We start from the raw sequence: 26,899 nt of genomic DNA, 5'->3' as shown, positions 1-26,899 counted from the left end.
TTACATTAGGTCAAGTCAGGTTGACCGTGAACTGGTCTCAGTGACGGGAAACAACGAGGATTATGATTCCTGGGCTGAGTTCAGAAACCTTACTCGAGTGACTCGATTATCGTTGTGTCTTTGTTTAATCTCATGTGTTCGACAGAGACAGTATGATATCCGAGTTCACTGGGGTAAGGTTTCTGAACTCAGCCCTGGACGGTTACACGTCGTGGTCGAATCATCTTTTGCAAGGATCAAATAGAACCGAGTGTCGAAGAGACTAGGAAAAAATTTTCCACCATCCCTCACCTCAAACAATCGCTCTTCTTTACTTTGGGCAATGAATGTCGTTGACGGAAGTACTTCGTAACATGCCTCGGTATCGTTGTACCGGAAAAAATCCTTCCCCATTTCTTAAAACGCGATCAGGATAAAAGTATCACTATTTATCGAGCAACTGGAAAGTGTATTCTGAAGAGAAGTAACGCTAATAATGATCCTCGAATGATGGAACGTACCATCGCCTTGTTGTTTATTGCCATGGTGTGACGACGTGGAGTGCCCTACGGGACCTGGAAAAACTCCCCCTAACAAGTTGGGCGAGAAGACAAACGTGAATCCCTTGTATCTCCATCCTCCAGACGTGACGGTAGATTCTTTTCATTGGTGGGGGGTCTAAACGGCTGGACGTTGAATACCTAGTCCGGATTGATCCCGAGGAGGGAATCACTGATTGAATGTTGTTATAAAATACGCGCACGAGCCGCGTGTCTCAATGGCTGATAATTTATTCTTGAGTTTTAAAGTGCGTCTGCAGAATGATCCTGCCGAGCAGAGCGTGAGCTCCAGAGCCAGGATTAAAATTCATAGACATGGACGGTTTAATCCTCGGTAAGAGTTTATGTTGCATATTTTTACAAGTGCCTGTAACGCACTCGCGCCGAGGATTATACCATCCATATCCTTCAGTTTCACCCCCGTAGTGACGACCGACGCGTTGTACTCCTTCATACATCATTATTATTAACAGACTGCCCTGCATGCCGACAGTGCAGCAGTCGATTGACACAAGTATAACAAGCGGCTCGTCGTGTACATGACGGAGAGTGACAACACGAAATGATACAGACGCCCTGTAGTATCTTTCCTGAATTATTTTCTCCCTCACTACGATGTATAAACCCACGTTATGTAGTAACGGTATGTATTTGCCGACGACAATATAACACGCGAGTGTCAACGATCGTTCTTTTTACCTACTCTGAAAAGACATGGCGGTAGAGAGGCGGTTCACCGCGTCACTTTTGCAAACAGCAAACAGGAGACAGTCGCTTCAAATACTTAACTCTCTCTCTCTCTCCTTCTCTCTTTCTCCTTCTCTCACTTCAATACAGATGTCCGGCAAATGTACTTTTGTTTACGGACCTGATGTAGCACACAGGCCTTGGTGGTTGGATAGTATTTTTTTGCGATACATTCAGGGACGCGAAGCTCTGCTACAGTGTTGAAAACCTCTCCGATGTGTGTGCGACCCGAGTCCAGGAGACAGACGGACAGGCAGGGTAAAGTTTTTAAAAGGGGGCAGGACAGACCGCAGTTGGAATACACATGAATGGAAGTATGTGAATACATATTTGTTTAGCTAGAAGCATTTCGCTCTTTGGTTGCACCACTAACTCCGGCGTCCATTCCGACGCAACCATTCCTCTCTCCATCTCTCCGCAGACACGGATCAAACCGAAAGCCCATTTTCGTTCGACGGTCACTTGTTCACCCTTAAAAACAGGGAGGCTCTTCCAATGTTTGACTCCCCAATACACTTACCTCCCGACGGTCACGTTACTCTCTATATATCCGGAAGGCCTTCAGCGGTAGAGCACACCGTAAGTTGTTCGAATGAAATCTGTGTGCAATTTTTCGTACGGGTCTAATTTTCGACCTTTGCAATGACGTACGAAGGGTGATTTGCGAATGCAGATTCTCCCGGGGTGCGTCAGGCGTTACCGTTGGTATTATCGATTTGTCGACGATACGGTTGGACGCTAAGAACAAAAAGAAAAAGGGAAAAGGAGGGAAAAAAAATTTAATATATCCAAATATATCACTGCAGCGCCAGCAGGCGGCGACGATCGGCCATTGAGAGGCTCCCATAATTTGATATGCAGCGATATTCCTACGTGGAGTGAGGAAATGGTCCTCGCGGGGGGTTGAAGAAGCCCGAGAGAAAATGGCTGGGGGTCAGTCGGGGGCCGATGGGGGTGTTACTGATGGTGCGTCCTCCACAGATCCCACCCGGGAACATTAATCCGTCATAACAGACCACTGCCCGAAGGCCTCTGCCAATAAGTCTAGTTTTTTTCGCACTATATCTTGTCCCGTAGCAACAATGACCACCGCGCATCCATACTGACTCGTTATTCATGTTCTGAAAAAGGCAAGCCTCAAGAAATTCAACGAGAGCAAGTAATCGAGGCATCAGGTCAGACGTCTGACATGATATTCCAAAATTATGCCCTACCGAAAATGATGTTCTAGGATTGACTCAAAGTACCAGTTCAGTCACTTTTTTTTTTTATGAAAACAGCAAATTGGAACAGGTAGATGCCAAATCTTGATTGCTTCCGTTCGATGGACACTTGACTTGAATGTACAAAGCAACTGAAACTCTGTATGCATAATACATTTCTTGTACTATCAATACATTCATTCTAAAGCCATTTGATTTTGACTTTTGTTAATTGTGCTTCTAATATCGACGCAATCGAAGATTGACGAGTCATTCTAAAAAGAATAGGACTATTGAAAATACCTTATGGAAAGGATTTTCAGTGATACTAACGTCAAGGCACAGTGATTAGAAACTAGTAAAAGTTGACCATTCGGTAGTTGGAATGCTTCTCACATGATTGGACTTCACGTTCAGCGAGAACTTTTCCGTCATACTCGAGCTATCGATCTCGTTAACATTGTAACCCAGAAATTGAATAGTCGAAACTTTGGAAGTCTCACATCTTTTGTAAAAACGTCTTTCTTCGCAAAACGTTTGTAAATGGTTTCACCTAATGTCAAGGGTTCATCCGCACCAAGAGAAGTTTAAAAGAATTCGTAGAGATCAGAATATGGAGAACCCGTTTACCGAGTTGACACCAAGACCGATATTTCGACTCAAAAAATGTATTGTCTTATCAATATCGCGTTACTTCCAGTCCAAGAAATAGCCCCCATATACAGTCGTCACCCTCTATCCGAGACGTTGCAGAGACTGAATATTGGGAGGGATTTTTTCATTACAAGATTCGGAAAGTAGTAGGACACACACTGTAACACCCGGGTACGAATGGGGGGAAAAAATACTTTTTCCAAACGCACACATTCTCTTCCGTTGGGGACAGAGTCCAGTCCAGTCAAGGGTAACGCCACCCCATTTCGCCTCTCGAGTAGAAGCCCCGTGGCTCTTACGGCTCTGTAGCTTTGGGGCTTAAACAAAACTTTCCCATATTACAAGTCGGTGAAATATGAATACGAAGGTTGGGGGGGACGTTGGTCACTTTTCAGCACCGGGTAACCAAACCGGCGTCGTTTCTGGCAGAGCCAATTTGTTATCGACTTATCGTTCAAATTACTTACTATTAGTGTAGATTTATTTCGCATATTAGTCGCGAACTGTGCCGCAGCCTGCAACCGCCAACGGCCACTACGCCCCGATTCTGTATCAATTAATTATACACACCGACAACGTTTTCGCCGGCTAATGGTTCCTCATCGTTTTCTGGCAGGGTCTCTCCGCCGCCCAACCAGGACTTTAACCTACCCTCTGCGCGCTCCGCAAACCCTCGCTCCTTGGGCTTCTCGCGTCTCGACAAGGCTAATAGAGTGCCCGGGGCGTTGGGATATCATTACGTCCGTCGACACGCCTCTGTCCACCCTTTTTTACCCCTTATTTCGAGGTTTCATGACCAAGTGAAAACTATGCATTCCTAATCATATCGCCGAGATTATCGCAAATTTATACTTCTCGGTATAATTTTTGTAACTGCCGTGATTTGTGTACAAAGTTGGAACTGTTTTTTTTTTCAACTTTTGATCAAAAACCATCACTTATCAAAATTTTCGTTACTATACATGAAATTCTACAATTCTTGATATTTTTCAAACTCTTCAGTCGCAAACTGCATGAAAATGTTTAAAAACAACGTGAGACAAGAAGTAAATTTTTTTTCATGAAATTTAGTAAGTTGAATTAAGTAAAGCTTGAATACATGAGGGTCCATCTACGAGATACGTGATATCTACGCGATAAAAGTCCAGACCTTTTATTGATTCAACTAAGTGATGGTAAATAATTTAAATTACGACAATCAGTGGATGATAAACAAATTTCTCAACCTGTAAATATAAGCATATTAAACAATTTAACGAAACTGGTGGTACGGAGTAAAAAAAAAAAAAAAAGAAAAAAGGAACATCATTCTCTTCTTTTTTTCCCCCTGGAGGTACATATGCCTAATTCCTCTTTTTTCAAATGCCATCAAAGCCGCGAGGAGTTGAGGCTACGTAGTATAGACCCATTCTTGAAATAGTTGAAGAGCCTGGCTATTCCCATCTTCTTCGTTATTTTTTCTTTTTCTTTACTCTTCTAGCAGCCCCCCCCCCCCCCCCCTCTCCCAGAGTTGTGTGCACGAGGGAAATGTTGAATAATTGATTTCTCGTACGCGGTTTACGTAGGTACGCATACGTGTCTGTATATGTATATATGTGCGCCCGTACGATGTTTGGTTTCGAGAATCTAGGGTCGAACGTCTATTTTTAATGCGTCGGTAACAACTGAGCAGAAGAAGAAGAAGAAGAAGAAAATGTCTGTTTGTGGTATTGGCCTCTCTATCCTCCGGTATCTTTTTCTCTCTCTCTCTCTTTCCATCCGTATCCCACCATCTTTATCTCTCTCTCTCCCGCCAACGAGTCGATGATTTCAAAGGCGAAGCCGAATTCTTCACAAGAATCTTCGTAACCAGTTAAATACACACAATCAACTGTTTAGTTTGTTCACCTCGTGTTTTGCAAAGGATGGGTGGTGGTTAGGCACCGAGCGCAGTGTCTTGTCCACCTCCTCTACTCTTCTTCCTCATCCTCATCCTCGTCTTCATCTTCATCGCATGCATGCATGCATGCGCCTATTTACGCGCCCAACAACCAATCCTTCTCTTTTCCACTTTTTTTTTTATTTTTTTTTATTTTACACTCCGTCTCTTCCCTTTTTCTTTGCTTCCTCCTCCTCCTTGCTTTTCTCCCGTTTTATGTTCTATCTTCTTCGCCGCTCGTTTCCGAGGACAAAACTACACACGTAAGCCGCGCCGCCTGCGGTTTAGTCAGATATTGTATAAACAATACACGAAGTGACATTAACGGCCCCGCCAAACAAACATCCTTTTCTCTTCCTCTCTCTCTATCCTTGTTTTTTGTTGATTGTTTCATTGTTTGCTCGATCCTCTAACTATTCCTCAAGATACCTACTCCCACCATCTCTCAAGCCTTCACTCGAACACATCACAACCCATCATCTTCACCGCGTGATCGATATGAGTAAAATTCCAGGATGTATTCACTCATAGATCTGGCGACAAGCGATTTCAACTGATTTCACGCGATTTCTAGCGATTTTCAAGTGACTACTTTCCAAAGTTGTTTGCGATTTCAACAAGTGTTCACACGTGCAATTTCATGGGATTTCAAAGGATCTAATGCGGTTCTAGACGATTTAAAGCAATTTCAAGAGATCTAACACGATTTCATGCCATGTCAAGTGATTTCAAGCGGTTCCAAGTGATTTTAACTGATTTCAAGCGATTTTAACTGATTCCAAGTGATTGTAACTGATTCCAAGCGATTTTAAATCTACTGCTTCACAAAGTGGCTTGCGACTTCAACAAGTGAATACACGTGCGATTTCAAGCGATTACATGTGATTTCAAGTAACTTCGCGCAATGTTACACAATCTCACTCAATTACACGTGATTTCAAGTGATTTTTAAGCGATCGCTTTCTAAAGTGGTTTGCGCTTTCAACAAGTTAACACACCTGTGGTTTCACGCGATTTCAAGCGATTACGCGTGATTTCAAGTGATTTCAAACTGTTTTAAGGTGACTACTTTCGAAAATGTATTGCGATTTCAACAAGTGAATATCCTCTTGGCAAAATGAATGTACTTACCGTCACCATATCGTCATTTTCCTTGTTCGATTCCTCATTCGGCTTCAAAGTTCCGCACGTATGAAAGTAATAAATAGACGAATATACGAGGCATGACAGACAGAGTTCACGCATCGAATAAAACCTTGCTACGGAGTGCTCCCTTGGCATGTATTAACGTTTATCGGAGGCAGGTTCGAGGGCTAATGGATATCCAGCAATCTAATAAAAAAGAAAGAGGGAGAAAGAGAGGAAAAATAACACCCCCTTAGCTCGATTTCCAGCTTTTACCTACCTACGTTTATTGAAAAATATACACCTACGCCTTTTCTCGCGACTGACCGACCGGCTTCTTCTCTGCTCGCTGCATACAAACTGCCAATTTTCACCCAAAAACTGACCTCGTAAATCCGCTACTAGAACTTCTTTCCATCCCCTAAACTCTTATACATACTTTATTTCTTATTTCATTTTCCTCGACGGTGTTATTTATCTACGTTTCTTTTCCTCTTCTTCTTTATTTTTATTCCTTGTACGTTTTTATCCTCTTCATCTTCTCAATTCTTCAGTTTCACGAAACGCTGACGTTTCACCGTCAACATTTCCAAAACGTCAAGATAACACAAAATCCGTCTGGTATAATATCGATCGTTGATTTCTTTGATTTCTTGGATTAAAGGTAAGAAAAAGAGTGAAGAAAAAAAGGAGAAGGGGATTTATTTCAAAGGCGGGCAAGTTACTCGAACGATTCCTTAGGGATGGTGGATAAGGATGGGGGAGAAGGAAGCGCGAGATGTGTCTGATGTTGGAAAAGGGACGGCCGACGGCCGTCGGAGGTCTGAAGGTCTGAAGGTCCTCGAACGGAAAGACAAATCGGATTGCAGTCCGTTAAACGAGCTTGAAGATCACGTTTTAGCCGGGGTGTATATGGGGTTGAATTGGATAACGAAGAAAATATTTTTCACCCATCGTACCCGAGGGACAGCTTACTCTCTCAGCTCCGGACGCGGACTATCTTGGTCGCTTACTTTTAACCGAGCGACTTTAGCCGTCTTGAATAAAGAATCGCAGGCTCGAGATCCTCTGACAAAATTCAAACAATTTCCAATCGTTCGATCGATGGAATTGACAAAAATAACAGAAACGTGTCGTAGAAAATCCCGTTACGGTGTCGTTATTTTAAAAGACAACGCATCGTAAACGTATTTGGTATGATTGTTCAACCGTTGGTGAAACAGTCGCTTACTTCGAACGATTAAAAACAAATTATATTCATCGGTACAAAATTTATGTTGTTCGTGATTGGGTAGTGATATTAATAAAAGTCGAAGCGAAGGAAACTAAGGAGAATTAAAAGTGAAGCCAAATATCGGATAAGAATTTAGGAGACGTCGAAAAGGCCAGAAACGAAATCTTTGAACGATCTAATCTTTTTTCATGAATTTTCTATCATTTCAATCCACTGTTATTGCCGTGGATGACATTTTTTTTTTTTTCTACATTCTTCAAACATTTTTTTTCTCCCTTCCTGAATTTTTGAAATGCGGAAAAGGTCAAATACGAAATCTTTGAACGATCCAACCTTTTCTCATGAATTTTTTCTTATTTTCCAATCCACTATTATTGTCGTTGTGTAAATTTTTTATTTTTTTTGTAGATTCTCGAAACAGTTTTTTTTTTTTTTTTTTTCATTTGTTCTCTCTTCCCAACTTTTGACCCATCCGCAATCTCCTCTCCTTTTTCATTCTCATATATTATATCTGACAGGACGAAAAATTTGAAATTTTTCGTACACAGCACGTGTCCCAGAAAATAAGACGGTGAAAAATTTCATACACACGGTTAATTCCTTTCTAAGCCCCCGAGGTTAGAACAACGTATACGTTCATTAATGTTCGCCCATCGCATTTGTGTTCGTACGGATTTGGATGGAACGAAAGTTGTATCGTTCATACGCGGGTATACATATGACATATCACAATCACCGTGGCGAGAAGCGATTTAATCGCGAGTCACACTTGTCGCGGGTATCACATATCCTCTACGCTTTAACTGCGATATTGTAAGAAAGAAAAGTAATCTATTTTCTTAATCGCGATTATTTCGGCCGGGCACAACAACGAGTCGCAGAAATCCTTGGGAGTTTTTCGTATTATACTTACGGTATATTTTACATATCTCGTGTATAATTATTACAAAATTGTTCAACAAATATCGTATAAAATATACAGTTGTCGCGTTGGAGATTTTATACGTTTTTTTTTTTTTTATTTTTTTTTTTCTCCACATCGCAAACGTATTTTTTCACTTCAAATTCAATTTTCGCGTAAAAAATTTTTTTAGCCGTAGCTCGGCACAGAACACGGAAGTGTTTGGTTAAGCGAGTAGCTATGCGAAGTTGTTTTTCGAGAACATTCGAACTTGTCTGGCGGTGACGATTTTTATTCCCTCCTCTTCCTCTCCTCTTTTCCGTTATCTATTGTTTTTTTTTTTTTTTTTTTGAAGTTATACTTCTTTAGGCGCGTTATGAAAAACTGATGAGAGTGAAATTTCGGGATGCGCGCGCATCACTGTAACACAAAATTAACAGGATGAAGTTGCCCGCTCAACCGAATTCATGCGCGCGCATCACTGTAACACAAAATTAACAGGATGAAGTTGCCCACTCAACCGAATTCATTAAGTCTCGAAAAAAAGCTAAATATTTATCCACATGGTTTTAGTTTTTACAGTCACAACACGTGTTTTATTTTCATACAAGTGCGAATTATATATGTGGCAATAAAATATATTCAGTAGTGATTTAAATTGAATATTTGGATTAATATTATTTACTATTTGTGAATATTAGTGAAAAAATTGTGCTATAATACTTTTTCAAGTGTTCCAATATAATTGAGGTTAGTTATCCGTATGTATTATTTATTGATATAAATTAAAATATCATTATTTAATATAATTAATACTAAATATTATTAAATTATCAATGTTGAATATTTATTATTGGTTTTTTAATATTCACAAAATGAAGAAATAAATTTAATAGAACATTTAATAAAAAGTTCGTGATAAAAATTTAATAGATTATTTAAATATAATGTAAGACATCCGTTATTTGTTTTATTGTTTTTTATTACGTACTTCTCTTCTTTATCATTGTGTGACAGAAGGTTTTGACATGTTGTGTATTTTTCAACGATGCCAAAGAAGTATAACTTCTCACACGCGTACATAAGTACACGCACCCAATTTTTTTTTTTTTTCCTCTTCTCGTTTCACCTTTCTTCGAGATCCGTTCTTACTTTAAGCAGCTATAATAGATACCCCTGGTTTTTTTTTGTAATAATTTATCGCATCGATGGAACGTAATTCGTTGTTTTTTTTTTCGACTTCCATTCAATTTTTTTATCTGTTACAGGTGAGGCTCTCTCGACTCTTCTCAAACCATTGGTTGTACTCGCTTCGACCCTCTGTGAGTAACAACATAAATTGTTATTATCGTAGTTGGCACATTCAATGTTTTCTTCCATATTCTTCTGCAAATTTTTACTAAATATCACCGAAGTCTGAAATTCGATTTTTTCACCCCGATATTCACGATAATTTAATCTGGTTCTACGTTTTTTTATTTATTTTTTTATTTTTTTCACTGTAAAAATTTTCAAGCTCACCGGAGACTTTGATTTGAAAAAATATCAGCATCAAAACTAATTCGAATAACGTAAACTGTATTTATTATAACAACCGAAATTTTGCTGACTTTAATTCGATTCCCTTTATTCGAAAATAATATTGTTTCGGTTTTTTTTTTTTTCATATCAACCGAATAATCGAAATAGTAGATTTTCTTCAATTTCAACATACCACTCTCTCAGTTGCGAAATAAAACTTTTTTTTTAAACCACCAATTCTCATCTGTTCAATATCACTTTACACGTAATAATTACGTACACAAAACCCAGACACAAATTATCTGTAAACTTGCGCCAGCGAAGTTATTAAATTGTTATTATTTCTCCCAAGATTACAAATCCAAACTTTGAGGAGGGTAGGGGGGGGGGGGGGTATATTTTTCCATCGTTTTGAGACGCATGACAAAGAAGAAAAAAATAATCAACTCAACTCTGGCGCAATAATAAAAACAAAAATGTTTGTCGACCGGTGTAATCGAACTATTTTTCGATTACAACGGTCTTTGCGAACGTTTCTTTTTTTTTTTGTTCCCCCTTCTTTTCTCTTGTTGTTACAAGAAAATCTCTCCAAGAAGGTATAACACTCACCTATTATATATATATATATATGTATATATGTATATATATATATATACGTGCATTGTAGATCCGTCGAACGAGTAAATCCATACGTTTGAAATTGCGGATAGCGAAATACTGAGAATAATTTAGCAGTCAGTCAAAACGGGGATGCCCTTATCGAAGACAACGGGGTTTTCCCCGTTATGCCGAATTGCTTGTACTATCAATGAACCAGACGCAATAAATAAGGGGATGCAACAATATTGTGGCGGTGGAAGGGCGCGCACAGCGTCGAGAAAAGGCTTTTGACAATGGGCCCGGCCAATTCGTTCCTATCCCGCGTATGATCAATCCATAACAATATATCAATATTCAATTATACCCATCCTCGAAACTCTGCGCAGGGACGAATAGAGCGCGCGCCTTTCCTTCTTCCTTTCTTCCTTTCTTTCTTTCTTGGTTGAATGTGTCGAAGCATCGCTAGAGGACGGATAAATTTTGAGAGCAAGAAAAAAAAAAAAAAAACCAAGATAAAGGTTTGAATCCAAGAGAATATTTATTCCAAATAATTGAAATAACGGTTTGAATCCAAGATAATATTAATTCCAATAATCCTTGGAATACATTCAATTATTTTATTCAATTGTAGTCTGGAAATATGAAACAGTGTAAAAATATATTATTCAATTGAAAAATCACATTTTGCTAACGACAATTGGAATAAATGTTGTCTTGGATCGAACCGTTTTCATTTTTTTTTACTGCAGTTGAAAGCTGGTACGAAATGAAAATCATTTTCGTAGCTGTAACCAGAAAATATGAAATTTTTTAATATGGTCACTTTTACTATATTTTCATGTATCTATTACGATAAATTGAAGTCAAGGCCTTTTTTGATTGGAAAAATATAGTCAATGAAACAAACTGATTTTGCGTTAAAATTACCGAAAAATGCGATATTGACAACTTTGATCGTAATAAAATATGCAGTTATAAACTGACACTTTTTTTTATAACTAAAACAATATTCAAGCAGTTTTTGTAACAAACGATAACGATGTTACAAAACTTTTCCTATCGCTGTAAGAAATGAAATTCTTTTCAACCGTTCGATGAATTCAATCACCTTTCCGAAGAACCTGTCCTGCAAAAATATCAAGATTGTTATTAGCTACGATCGTTAATCGAAAAATAATCACGATAATGATGATAATCGGGAAAACTATACGATTTTTCTGATATATCCGACGTACTTGAGCAATATTTATAGAATCGGTATATTTTTCAAACGACCAACGATGATCGGTATCGGAGCGCCGATCTCACTGAACTATGAGTTTATATTACAAGTCATAATTGCGATCCGTTATAGAACGAGTATAGCAATAAAACTCGCGTATGGCGAAACAAGAAAATCTAAATCTGCTACGACCTGTTAATTGGTTGAAAATAGTCCCTTTCGGCATGTTTATTTCTTTGCTTCCGTAATCAATCGTCACCTGCATTATACGCGTGGGTACGATGCTAATTTTCTGAAATAAAAATTTCGAAAGAATACCGATTTTTCACTCCACAGAATACAATTACCGATTTTCAACTCTCGATCACGCGAGATTTTCGAAACGATATGAAAAAATCGCGTCTCCTCGCAGAGATGTACGATATTTATCGTAAAAATTATGCCGATTTTTTTTTTCTTACCGATTTTTCAAGACAGGTACATCGTATTAACGCCTGAAATTTTTTTCTGATCAACCGTCAAATCCTTTGCGGTATTTCTACAAAAATCGGCATGTTCATTTCTTTGCTTCCGTAATCAATCGTCACCTGCCTTATACGCGTGGGTACGATGCTAATTTTCTGAAATAAAAATTTCGAATGAATACCGATTTTTCACTCCACCGAATACAATTACCGATTTTCAATTCTCGATCATGCGAGATCTTCCAAACTATATGAAAAAATCTCGACTTCTGGCAGAGATGTGCAATATTTGTCGTAAAAATTATGCCGATTTTTTTTTCTTACCGATTTTTCAAGACAGGTACATCGTATTAACGCCTGACATTTTTTTCTGATCAACCGTCAAATCCTTTGCGGTATTTCTACAAAAATCGGCATGTTCATTTCTTTGCTTCCGTAATCAATCGTCACCTGCATTATACGCGTGGGTACGATGCTAATTTTCTGAAATAAAAATTTCGAATGAATACCGATTTTTCACTCCACCGAATACAATTGCCGATTTTCAATTCTCGATCACGCGAGATTTTCCAAACGATATGAAAAAATCGCGACTTCTCGCAGAGATGTGCAATATTTGTCGTAAAAATTATGCCGATTTTTTTTTCTTACCGATTTTTCAAGACAGGTACATCGTATCAACGCCTGACATTTTTTTCTCACCGACAGTCAAATCCTTCGCGGTGTTTCTATAAAAATCGGCATGTTTATTTCTTTGCTGCCGTAATCAATCGTCACCTGCATTATACGCGTGGGTACAATGCTAAATAACTGAAATAAAAATTTCGAAAGAATACCGATTTTTCACTCCACCGAATACAATTACCGATTTTCAATTCTCGTTTGCGCGAGATTTTCCAAACGATATGAAAAAATCGTGACTTCTCGCAGAGATGTGCAATATTTGTCGTAAAAATTATGCCGATTTTTTTTTTTTCTTACCGATCTTTCAAGACAGGTACATCGTATCAACGCCAGACATTTTTTTCTCACCGACAGTCAAATCCTTCGCGGTGATTCTACAAAAACCGTCTTCCAATCTTCTTCTTCTTCTTCTTCTTCTTCTTCTTCTTCTTTTTCTTTTCGTATACGCCTATAATTATCCTCAAGCAGGGGCGTACGAAACAATAAACAAAATTACACTTCACTTCCACTCTCTTTTACCCGCATTAACAATAAGCGTGATAAAGACAGAGCACAATAAATACCCGCAGATGCACTCGCACACACTCATTCCTAAGACAATTGCCTCAAGTCGTGGATAACAAAGTGAAACGAACGATTCGTGTGTGCGAGAGTGCCTTCAGTGTTCGGAATATAAGCGGGACGTAATGACCGACCAATTAACCGCAACTTTTGTTTCTCACCTGGTGGTAAACATATTTCGTAACAATGATTTTCCCATGCATTCTTCGTACCTATCTCTACCTGTAAATAGATATATGTGTACGTTATAACAACAAACGACGCACTCGTTTGTCTCTATATACCGTAATTGTACGATACACACACATATACAGTAATCATCAAGAAGACACGCGTTGTACTTTAATCTTGCCTCGAGCTAAATATATAGAATATTGTTTATCGAAGCCGAAAGAACCGTGTGTGGAAATCTCCTATAATTTTTAATACGTACGTAATCTACCTGTAGGTATATTACACACAACTCGATGTATCGAACATCTTCAATTCTCCGCCTTTTCACTGCCCATATTCTTCTCGACGAGTGATTTCTCGGCATCACTTTTTACTTTTGTAGAATATTTTTTTTTTTTGTTCTTCAAATTACACGCAATCGACAATAATCTTTCGGTAACGTTCGCGATTTGTGTTCTTTTCTTTTCTCTTCCGTGTAAAATTTTCTCTATTCCTGCACTCGCGGGGGAAAAAAAAAGGAGAAATCGGAAAAAGATACCTACTGATAAAATGAAGCGAAGTGAAGCATTTTTTGCTTGATAAAATACACACCGGAAGTATGAAAGGCTAGCTAGTCTAAAAATGATCCGTACATTGATTGGTAGTAAAATTATAGATAAGTCGCATCATAATCATCGTGTTTTTTTTTTTTTTTTTGTACCAATTTTCCTCGCGTCACCGTCTTCTTCTTTATTTTCATTGTTGTTAGTTTCTTTTTTCTTTTTTTTCTTTTACCATCTCTTTTATTTTGCCACTACTTACCGTGCCCGAGTGTTTTTCGATATTGAGCAGCAAGAAAGCTTGCTGCCACGGTTGAGTAACTAACTTGAGGCGATAGGCGTGGTCGGTAAGCGACTCGGGCGGGCGTCCAGGTGTGACGAGGTAATTAAGGCGAGTTCAAGACACGTAGAACCGTCATTAAACGTGCCACACGTATGCCTAAGTATCTACCTATCGGTGGTCGGGGAACCAAGGTACACAATGCCGGTTCTTAATTGAGACGTTCTTGGGGCGCGGCAGAATTTACCCTATTTTTTATTTTTTTTTCCACCCTCTTTTCCTCTAACTTTTAGCTACAAATAGTTTTCTTATTCCTCGTTCGTTATTAATTTTTTTCACGCTCGGACGCTCAGCGTTCCACTTTTTTTTTTCCGCTGCTTTTTGTTCATCAAACTATTTTTCTGGTGGTTTGACAATTTTCGAGTTTTATGGTTCGACACGTGGTCCCTGAAATATCTCCAATACTGAATTTTTCTCATTTTTTTGGTTTGTCCGCCATTTTCGAGTTTTCGAATTCCGATTTCAGATTTGTAATCAGTGATACCAAAAAAAACAGCCTGTGTACACAAAATTTGAAGTGAATTTCGGGTAAGGAAAAATGTATGATAGAAAGGGTTGATTTGTCGGTGAAAAAGAAGATAAAAATCGATCTCGAAACTCGATCGAATTATTTGATGAAAAAATTTCGAAAGTGTTTTTTTTTTCTTGTATTTTTGTTTGTTTCTGCTTCAAATTTTTTTTTCACGCGCCTCATCGAGAGGAGAACTTGTATAATATGAGGAGGGAAAGTTTGAAATTATATGCGTGTGGGTCACACGATACGCGAGACGATATGATAATAATAATAATAATGATGATAATAATGCGAGCAACACGCGCGGGCGCATTATGGGAAAAATATGGTAATATACGGTGTGCATCGTTGTATGTTATGCGTATATGGTGTATTCAGGTTATATACAAGGAAAACAGCCACCCTGCTGATATTATATATGAAATATACGAGATCATCCCGCAGACAAGTTTAGTTTCTTCGTGGAGGGTGTCGCTTTGAATACGGATGTCCGTAAAGTTGGCACGCGTGGATATCTTGTGCATTTTCGTATATCGCATATTACATAGCAGCCCGTTGCGGATCCGTCCGTGAATATTTTAAAACGCATCTTGCGGTACAAACTATTTGTAGACATATACTCAAGCTCTCGTGAACTTTTTTCTAGAGCTTGTCGATAGCTCGAAAAATCTTGAACGCAACTTTTCGTTATCTGTAAGATTTCAGTCAGCGTTCGCATTCGAAGTGTGCGATCCCCTTACAGTTTGCCTTACAAATATCGTTATATCTTGAAAAATATTGATCTGGTTGTAACGAAATGTAGCCTAAAATCTGGCCAGACGTTGTGGCTGTGCAGAGAAAAAATTATAATCAAAATCGGTTCGGTAGTTCTAGAGTTATAAGCGAACGTACGAACGGACAGACAGAGATGTTGGGTTTTATGTATCTAAGAGTGAGTTTCTAACGAATGCTGTAATTTAATGCGCATGCTCTACTATTCGAGATCAGTTGTTTGCCAGGGTGACCAACCGTCATATATTTAGACGTACATAACCTAAAAAATTTTGACAGTTGCCGGCACAAGTTATGCTCGGTGACGGTCGGTCGCCATGAAAAACAAAAGCAGGTCTCGTATCGTGGCGCATGCGCAGTGAATTATAGCTAAAGACGAATCACGCAGTCGTTAGTAATTCACTCTTTGTGTAGAGGTAGAGAATAGAAGAGATGTACAGGCATGTACAAAGGCGAATTATTACTTTTCACCGAATTCACGGCTCGTGAATAAATTCGCTGATATTCGAAGCACGAAATTGGAATAAACATAAATATAAAAAGAAACTGAAACTGAAAGAAGAAGGAGAGTGGGAAGGAAACAGTGAAATATAATGTCTGAATACGTGTATAAAGTTTGTTTGGAATTTATCACATGTTTTATATATTCATTGCTGCAGCAGGGAAGAATTTATACATAGAATATCGGAACATCGGCTTTGAATTATTATTTATCTATAACGATCGAGATTTAAATTTTCGTTGTTCATACATTCATTGCCGCCGTGTAAGTATAATGTTTGTTCAAATTTTTTTCACTCACATTAAAAGTAATTATTCGAGTCTTTACGATGCAATCAACGACTAAACAATGAAAAAAAAATTCTTCCATCGGCAACGGTTTTTTTTTTTTTTTTTTTTTTTTTTTTATATCTTCCACTTAATTATACCGGGGAAAATCTTTGAGCAATCGAACGTTGCTTTGATTGTCGAATTGAGTTAGTCGAGTATCTTTGAAATTTTAAGCCAAACAACGGTATTAAAATTCGGACGCAATAAAACAGGCTCAAAACAAAAATAAAATGTATTTAAGACATTGCGTGCGACTCGATTTAAATGAATCTCTGATTGAAAGGAGAGCGGTGAGAGGGTGAAAGAAAAGTTGTCCGCTGAGGGTGAAACAAGGAAAGTAAATTGTGACGGGGAATTGATGAAAATATTCTAGATATTTATAATAAAAAAAAAAAAATAGTATATAAAAGCTAAAATCCATGCAAGTAATATCGTTTTTACCATCAAAATTATCTTCGTAATCGGTTTATTATTTATTTATCTTTCACGTCAAGCGATAAGTTTTTTTTTTTTTTTCTTTTTTTTTTCAACCGATTTTCACCTCTTCGATAAATACTATTTACAATACTCATTAGATTTATTTACACAGCTTTCTATCGTCAAGTTTACGTTTTTTCTATTTTTCTATTGCTCTCTCTTTCTCCAATTTCTCTTCAATTTCTCTCGCTTGCCACCTCAAGTCTTCCTCTCTCTTTCTTTCTTTTTTCTCTCTCTCTCTCTCTCTCTCTCTCTCTCTCTCTGTATCTTTAATGCCAATGGTAATATTCAAGACGTTAAACCATAAATGAATATTAAACACAGTAATCGTTTTAACTTTAGTTCTCTCTACTCGTTCCACTATAATCATCTCTTTTGCGAACCTGCAGCACGTATATACATATGTATATACATATATACATTATATATACGTACAGAAATACCGTCGTAACCAGTCGGCAATTTCGTTCCTCCTTTTCAAAGTCTATACTCATGGTATAATTCACTGAACTTTTCCCGTCGTTTTGAAATAAGAGAAGAAATGTTTTCTTTTTTAACCTTGAAAAGCTTACCAATTGACCTATAATCCAGCTGATTTAAATCGCAATATACGAATGAGTTACAATTTCATCGCTGGAAAAAATTGTCGTTGATGATTCTTGAGTGAAAAAAATTGCTTTGATTATTGAATTCAAAGATTTCGTTCGTAACTCAAGTGTTTTATTATTTTTCGAATATTCAAACGGATATTAGCAGTTTACGAAATTGCAGTAATTTCGGGAATACTCAACGTATGACTGAACATATATATATATATGTATGTGTATATACGGTAATGAAGTTGACAAAAATTATCAAATTTCGGCAAACTTGAATCTCCTGAAATTCCCGTCGTCCTCTCTTTATTTCCTCCTACACGTAACGATTCGAATCGCGACGCTGTATCCGGAATTAAGGACCCGGCTTGAAGAATCCAAGATTGGGTCGAGAGTTCCTCGGACGGTAGATTACGGCAAGATGTAGGGTGGGGGGGGGGTGGTGGTGAGAAAAAGGGGAGGGTTAGAGTCTGTCTCGCGGGTAGCGGGATGAAAAATATCGGATAATTTTCCGAGTCGGAAAAGCGAGTCGAGATGTTGCCGGGTTTTAATTGTATCATCAAGAACCCAAGCTGTGCACAAAATCAGCGCCGTGCTAAAGGGGTTCACGGGGGTTGAGGGGGTGAAACCGGGGAGGATTCTCGGAGTCGAGCAGTTTGAGGCCGGCTTTAAGTAATATCAGGTAATTTTTAACCGCAGTTTCGCCCTCAATTGTTTCTTAGCTGCAGTAAGCTTTCCGAAGGGGTGGCTTCGGGGTGGCTTCGCCATTCCCTTTTCCTTTTCCTTTTCCTTTCCCTTTCCCTTTCCCTTCGCCATCCCCTCCGTGCAACCCCGGAGAATTTTCCAACCCCTCGACCGAGCTGCGATGCCCTGCCGGGGCTCATTCCCTCTCTATTTACTATTTATTATTCTTATTTATGATTCATCTGACGCCCGCCCGCCTTCCCTCCCTTTCACCCCTGCCTTTTTATACCTTCGTTCGTTCGTCATGCTAATTATATTACGTATTAATTATTATTACCTTACCTCACGAGATTGCTAACCCCGCTGCCTCCTCTTCGTCATCCCCCCCCTCCCCCCCCTCCCCTCCGCGCCTCTCCTTTCTTCACCTCTCTTTTTATTATTCTTCTTCCGCCTAACCCCTCGTCAAACGTGTACCGCAAACGTTTTTTACCGATACGGTTTATCTTGTGCTGCATACAAGTATTTTTCAACTTTCATTGTAACTCGTTGCTGCGTTGTTTTACACTTTACTCATTTTTTTTTTTTTGCTTATTTTTTTTTATTTTCAAACCATACTTAGCCGTACGCATCATGCGAATATCTAATTTACGGATTAGTCGAACAACAGAGAGACGAATATGTTACCACTAAAAATTATGCGCTTTAATTTACGAAACAGTTTCAAAAAAAAAAAATTGCGAGAAGCTAATTTTTTCATCATTCTACCAGAGAAAAATATTTCCAGGTGTAAAAAAAAAAAAAATAAATGTCCGGAGCTTTTTGAAAAGTGTATCAACGTTCGACGACATTATGTTAAATAAATCATATTTCTAAATACCGATGAAACAAAAAAAGGAATAATGAAAAGAATGAACGAACGTTTAAAAAAGATTGAGGACAGAAATTGTTTAGTTTTGAAAATTTTTGGTTCAGTTATCATATAATTTTGCTTTTATCTTTGAACCAGTCTTTCAAGGTTCTTTACTGAGCTCTCTAAACTTGTCGAGAAATGAGCGAGCCGCGAGATATTCTCTGACTTTATAAAAGGTGAGACTCGAGAAGAGCCACTTTATAATTCACCCAGGCACTAATTGATACTGAATTATAAATCGGTGACAAAATTCGAGGTTACAAACAGTTGTCGTACATTACTTGTAAATCTCTTGTCGTATTTTTCAATCGAATGCAATATACGTGCAAAAACTGTATTAGTAGATGGATGTAACATGTCTGTGGGAAAATTAAGAACAATGAAAACAATAATCGTGAACAATAATCGCGGAATATTAAATCTACATTGAAAACGAAAAATTACATAACGGTCTCTTTATTATTGCTCAATGTAATCGTGGTAGAGTGTGATAGCAATAATAATCGCACAGCTCGACACAAAAAAAAAAAAAATTTCTGTTGCCCAAAGTTTTTCCGTGAATTTTGTTTTCCGAGAACATAGAATTTACAAATAGAATCATTATTATATTATATTGACTCCAGTTTTTCATGTTATTGTAGTTGTTTTAAGGAGGGGGATGGTTTCTGATATAATCATAATTTTATTCGTAAATTCTTCGTCGTCAATTTTTTTCTTTTTGCCGAGGCTGTATTTTTTGGCAAGCTTTGAGTATTCCCAAAAAAAAAAAAAAAAAAAAATATCGGATTTTTCGTCTAAATATTGCTTATTTTAAGTCACGTATAAAAATGTCGATAAAATAAATAACTGGAACAGATTTTGAAAAATCACGCTTAATCCCAGAGTCGTTTGGATAAAATCTTACCGAGATCACTGAAATATCGAGGATAAGAAAACGACAGTTGACCAGTGTTATAGATAAGGTATGATCAACCTGAGAAGTATAAAAAAAAAAGGAAAAAAAAAAAAACGGAAGGGTTGAATCGAGGAGAAAATTGTAAACGGCCCGAGGGGTGTTTTTCTCTCCTAAGCTGATACAGCTCTCGCGGATCCGGCTAGCGAAGAAAAGGCTGACTAAAGGGAAAAAGCTCGTTACCAACACACTTTTCACTTTCCACTTTTGCCGAGCGAGACGTGCGTGGGTGTAGCCGCGGGTTCGTAAGGAGGGGTGGTTGGTATACCTGGGCACACACCTCCTCGCCTCCTCATCGCCTCACCGCCGCCAATTGTGAAACGTAATTTTTACGTTGTTTGATTTTCATTAACAACTCTTGTATACAGCTTGTCTGGCAACCATACCCGAAAACCCGAACCCCGAAGCTCAGGCTCAAGCTCAAGCTCAAGCACAAACTCTCTCTCTCTCTCTCTCTCTCTCTCTCTTTCTCTCTCTTTTTACTTCAAGGTTCAGCTCTCCCGGCACCGATGGCGAAGCTACGCGAAATTAAACAAACGTCCAGCGATGCATTCTTTATTTCACTTCCACCCCCCCCTCTCCCTCCGTTTTACTTCTTCCTTTATGCAATCAAGTGCCAAAGAAGTCTGAAGGTGAATTCTCATCTTTGAAACACCGAGTTTGTTCCTCGATTTTTCGAAGACTTTACTTTTTGGTGGTTGCAATTTTTTTTTTTTTTTTGGTCTTTACGATGGTTAAAATACGCTCATCGGTCTGATTTTTTTTTTTATTCATGTCGAATACAAAACACTCGCATAAAACAGAAAATACATTTTTAAACGTTTGGGTTTATTATTATTTTTTTTTTTTTACATTTTTTTTTTCCACGGTCGCAAAATGTCTTCGAAAAAAAGAAAGGTTGTAGCCGTAAACATTATCTGAAACGAAATTTGTAAAGAGATTGTTAATCGGCATGAAAGCCGCTGTCCTGCCATGGTGGTTTTTGTTCTTTTACCAAAATTGACAGAACCGCGGCGGTTTGAAAAAATGGATCGAATTCAGCCGATTTTTTCGACAGTTTTTCGTTAAAAAAAAATATCGAGGTTAAGAAAAAAAAAAGTGCCTACTATAGCAAGATAAAGAACGGCGTGAAGAATATTGTGTCCGAATTCGCGACGGAGAGCTTGAAAATTCTTCCTTTGATACTGAAAACTACGACAACGAAGAAAGAAAAACGCGTTCAAAGTTACGAGGGCGGAATTTCGTGTATAAATTGTCTAATTACGATCAATCTGAAATGCCAAGTCCATGCAATACCCCGTCCACACTATCGGATAATGCAAATAAAGAATGTAACGAAAAAAAAAAGAATTTTGAAAATTATACACCAAGACGATCTCTTAAGGGTGCAAAAATGTTTTCGTGAATATTTCCTCTGAATCTTTAATTAGCAATCTTCTCGATCGATATTTTTCCTGCACTCTGAACACGACGAGTTAAAATTCCGAGCATACAATGAATCGTGTCGCTTCGACGCGTGTTGTAAAAACAAAAGAAAAGAAAAAACAACCGAAATTCCGATTTTCAACCCTTTTCGTTCAACCTCTATTTTCCAATCGAGGTTATCGCTTAGGAAAGAATGCGGCGGAGGCGTTGAAGAATCCGCGGTGAAAGGACGGAAGAATTAGCGACGGGATGATACGGGGGGGGGGGGGGGGGGGGAGGGGGATTCGTTGGTTGGTATAAATGGCGCGGGGTTGGCGCGGAGACGAGACGGGGGTGAAATTCCGCGGATGGTGCATCGAAGGGAATAATTCCTCGAGCATTCTGCGGGCTTGCTTGCAAAACGGATGAGCGAATCTACAAACATGAGCCTCGAAGCTGCCTGTGTAGGTAGCTGATGTTAACGCACATGCAAATATGCAACGGGGCCCGCCTTGCTGCGTTCTCTACAGGAACGCGCGATCATTTCCCGCCCTGTTGGTGAAAATTTTGCTACAAGGGGACCCTCTGATTCCAACTTTTCACGCACGCGTGTCTCGGTTTGCAATTCGCCCGTCCGTGCACGATATACTCGGTATGGAAATGAGAAATTCGAAATGTGCTCGCAGACTCGAAAGACGCGGGGGAGAAAAACAACCCCGGAATATATGACGGAGGATAAAGTAAATTAACGGTATTCTGCAATTCCAATTACCTACAAGGAGAAAAAGAGGATAGACATTAATCGTGGAAACTATGTTGCGGGTTAGGTTAGGCGGATTGGTCAGACGACGCCACTGTAATCGATGAATTTTGCTAGTCATATTCTTGAGGGATAAGTCAAGTTGACTAAATATTTATCAGTAAGGATGAAAAAGGGTGAAGAGAAAATATGTATTTTCTTCTGCGTTAAAAGGAAATCACATGACGGTAAAAATGCACTGAAGTTATCACAGAATGGAAAAGCACGACTTAAACATAACCTGAAAAAATTTCTTTTCACGAGATCGCGACTTCTCGGTGTAAATGAAGTCTGAGAAAAACGAAATTAACGATATTCTTGTATTGTAATTACAAAAACAAAGAGAAGGTAGACGTTATCGTAGAAACTGTTGACAAGTTGGGTGAACAACTGATCAGGTGGCGCCACTGTAACGGTTGAATTCGGCAATACTTATATTCTTGAGGGATAAATAATTGACAGAAATGATGCCTAGTCACAGTATAAAAAAAAAAACAAAAAAAGAATCTTTTTCCACGTCAAAAGGAACGGTATACAACAGTGTAACTGCACGTGACATAACCTCAAAAAAGTGTTTTTTTTCGCGAGATGTCGCTGAACTCGCGATCTCGATTCACTTATTTTTACTAAAAACAGTCACATTAGAAACCAGAGATGATTCTGGACTTGCGGACCAGTGTGTAGAGGTATCATCATGAACTACGAGACCGAGGAAAATAGAGGAGATAAATGGGAGGAACGAGTCTGCACGGGAGAACAAGAGACCAACGGAGAATCGTGCTTAATCATTCAACGAAACTGTTCGATGGATGCAATGCCGTTGCATCAACGGCGGTAACAGAAGCCGACGAATAAGAGCGAAACTCCGTATGGACCTCGGGAAATTCGAATCTCAGTTCAAACATGCTAATTGATAGCCGATAGAATGGGTTGCCTGCAGAGATACTTCATTGTCGATCCATTGGCTATTCTATTGAATTATATAGGCGGGAAAATACGATCTAGCCGTGTACCGAACCAGGACATTTTTTTCACTTTTTCTTCGCTTCAACTTTTCAATCCTACCGTCGTCGCTTACCCTATTTTCTTTCCTTTTTTTTCTTCTCTCTATCGTCAATTATTTATCATTTAATTGAAACAATCACGAGCTATAAATTATATAAGCCCGTGTCAGAGGTTCTGAATCAATTAGATATCAAAACCCACGATATTCAAGTCACGAACAAACGAACTTGTACTTTTTTTTTTTATTATCGAACGACCAACTGAAAATCTATCAGGTTTTCGGTTTTCTTTCAACAAGAATCAAGAAATTAAACATAATTAAAAAACTTGTTTCATTCATGGCTCCTGTTTATCAATTACTTGACAAGTATTTAATTTTTTTCCTTCTCTCCTTCGTTTTTTAGGAAAAACTTCTTCAACTGTCTTTAATTCTTTCCCAAGCTTATATAAGTCGTAGAAATAGATGTGTTGTACGGGTAGCATTGATTCAAACGCTGGCAAATCGAGCTGGCGAATGTGAGAAATTTATGAGATTCAGTCTGACGCACGTCATCGGTCGTTCGCGGGATTGAAGGAGCTTGCAGAATATACCGCGTCGACGCGTTACATTTACAGCGCAGGGAATTTCAGCATTATATCTATAAGTCACACTCAGATTATGGAACGAGATAATTGTTACATTACAGCCAGAAATTGGATGCAACGGTTGCGTAGAATAATAAAGTTGGAGGGAAAATCGCGTCGGACATTCGTTAATTCTTCTCGTGATTTTCTCGCATCGGTACGAAGCTTACGGTATAGAAAAAAAAAAAAAAAACAAAAAAAAAATACATTATTTTTGATATCGGTTCAGAGATGTAAAATAAATTAAAAGCGAAAAACAAGTCATAGAATTTTTATAATCTCAAGTTTTTGCGTTTGTTTCTCGTAAAGAATGAGTGTACAAAAACCTTGTAACGTTGAAACTTATGTAACCGAAATCTGGAAGTTGGTACCAATATGACCTCACCGTATACAGTATAAACATATCTCGGGTACGGCTGTGTTGTATATGAATATGTGTATGTATAGGTATAATCGCAACGATTCGCGAATATATCAAGTTTAATTCTGAATTATTTGCTGCCTGCAGCGGGATTCTCGCGCGTTCTCTGCATCTTCTTCTTCTTCTACATGCATATCTTGCTCCGTAATTTGTATTCCATATTCCGTATTCAATTTGAGGGGGGCCAACCGATGTTTTCGAGGATTCTCGCCTCCCCTACCCTTGTTGTCTCATTCTCTCTCTCTTTCTATCTATCTATCTATCTGTCTATCTATCTAACTATCTATCTACCTATCTATCTGTCTCTTTCCACCTCCTTCCTTCGCGCCTCTTCGAAGAACCGTGAAAGCATCCGGGCTGCGAGACGTCGGGGAAATACACACCAAATATACAAATCTGTGAGACGAACACAGCATGCCGTCTCGCAGTTTGTCGCGCAGAGACGTCGTTGTCTGATTATCGTCAGCGAGGCGAATAGGAAACGCCGCGCGTTGCTCAAGAAACTCCAATTTAATATTAAAATATTATGACAAACGTCAACAAACCCGCGTCGAGTCGCGTCTGATTGCACTGCAGTCACGGGAATACGCAATGAGACGCGAACACCTTCTTCCCTTATACCCACAGCGTTTCTTATTCGGTGGATATAAAAGTCGAGAGAAAATTCGTGGATGGAAAGGGAAAAACTATCCCTCGGTGAAAAAAGCAAAGTCGATTATGCTGACGGAAATTTACAAATTCGTTCAAACAAGATTTGTTTCACCGTTCTCGTCACTGTCAGTCAGTCCCATTCATACATAGTTAGACGCTAGATTTGTCCAATTCCATCATCTGTAACGTCCATCCAAGTTAGCTCAACTCGACAAAAAGCTTGGAAAATTATCACACTCCGGACAAATCTGAGCCCATTGAGTAAAAAGGTCATATAAGCGGTCAAGTGTCGTATAAATATCCACATAAAATGTCAATCGTCCGTTCTTCAGCCGTGTGTAAATATAGGTATAGCTAAACCGTACCTTTAATAAAGGTTATCCCACTTTGGGGTTAAACGAAACAGCGGGGTGAGCGACCGTCGAAAGGGGGTGAGATAAAAACAATAAGCTCCAACCCCCGCGAACCACCGCCACCATCTTGGATTATGATTGGCAATTGTTTTAAGGCCGGTTTACTTGCGTCCCGGGAACGTGGGCCCGAATTATTTGTTATTTCGGTAAACACCGTCTTGTTATTCGAGTTGGTGTGTAATAAAAATAACAGAAAAAGGATCGCAAGAAGAGAAGAATTTTCGGTTATCCCATTCGCTGCAGGGTGCTTTTTTTAGGCGGCGGGAAGAGAAAGGATTCGAGAGAGAAGCCCAAAAACCTGTTTCAGAAAGAAAAGGAAGAATAAAAAAAAAAAAAAAAAAAAGCAGAAACAACAAGGACTAGCAATATGTCGAGCGTGCACATAGCGCGGTAGGAAAATAAGAGACGTGGGCGCATCACAAAGATTTAAAGAGCAGCGGGGAGGGACGGGAAGGTCTTGAGGGTTAGTAGATATAGGAAAATACGGGGAGGGAAAGTCGGGTAGAATAAAGCCAAACAGTAAACACCGGGGAGGGTAGTAGGTGGGTAAGAATTCTAATATATAAAAGATATGAGCGTCTTTGCCGAGGGTTCCTCCTCACTTGGTGTTGGTGTCTGGCATAAGAGAAGAGCAGAGAAGAGAGACGGACCCGGTAAACGCAAGATTCAAATATAAGACGGCAGCGCACTTTTCCTTCTCCTTCTCTCCTCCTTCCAACAGATAAGAGAGAACCCGAGAAATCTCAACTGCCAACAAACCGGGACCCATATAGCTGGCAGCAATGCTCAAGCTTTGCTTAACCTTTTCCCCAAAAGAGTCTTACCTCTCTTATCCGGCACTCGATGGTCCTAGACTTTTCTCTCTCGGCACACAAGACCCGCTCATTGACGTCTGGTACCGCCGACCTCTGCCGTTCCATGCATCTTCTTCGTGGAGAACGGAAGCTCCTCATCGAGAATCTCAAGTCCTTCTTCTTCTTTTTTATCTTCCACCACTTCCTACGACTATCACGGCCCGCTGCTGATATTAATTAGTGGATTGAAATATGGATGTCTTCACGAGGCTGAACGAAAAGCATATTTGGGGTGCCTAATGGGATACCTCAATATCTCCGAGTAGCCATGTTCGTTTCGCTTCCACTACCGGAACGGTTTTCACTGTATGCGGACTGCAGCCTGAGGATAACAGTGATCTCAAATATTTGTGGTATAAGCGAAGAAGGCCCAACGAAACATTTTTTCAATCCACTTTCGAGGAGTAAAGGTGGAAATACCCCTTTGCCGTGTTGCTCGTGTACCCTACCTACGTACTACCTATACACTTCTGTTTTTCTTTTCAACAACATTTCGCCAAACCACTCACTCACTCACTCACTCACTCACTCACTCACTCGCCACACACTCGTTGATTCATTCTCTGTC

The 26,899-nt window shown here is 39.0% G+C and overlaps 1 protein-coding gene across 7 annotated transcripts in view; it reads left to right on the top strand.

The window, feature by feature from the left end:
• LOC124182753 (forkhead box protein P1-like) overlaps positions 1–26,899 on the top strand; it is a 212,794-nt gene that overhangs the window by 161,442 nt on the left and 24,453 nt on the right. For 6 of the 7 annotated variants that reach the window (XM_046570395.1, XM_046570399.1, XM_046570400.1 and 3 more), the window contains one exon: positions 9,589–9,642. The exons of the other annotated variant lie outside the window; for it this stretch is intronic. In XM_046570395.1, the coding sequence (XP_046426351.1) occupies positions 9,589–9,642 (54 nt within the window). The remainder of the gene's footprint in view (positions 1–9,588; positions 9,643–26,899) is intronic. 7 annotated transcript variants of the gene reach the window in all.

The sequence above is a fragment of the Neodiprion fabricii genome, chromosome 5 (genome assembly GCF_021155785.1).
Source record: "Neodiprion fabricii isolate iyNeoFabr1 chromosome 5, iyNeoFabr1.1, whole genome shotgun sequence".
Taxonomy (NCBI): Eukaryota; Metazoa; Arthropoda; class Insecta; order Hymenoptera; family Diprionidae; genus Neodiprion; species Neodiprion fabricii.
This window is presented reverse-complemented; position numbering and strand designations above follow the sequence as displayed.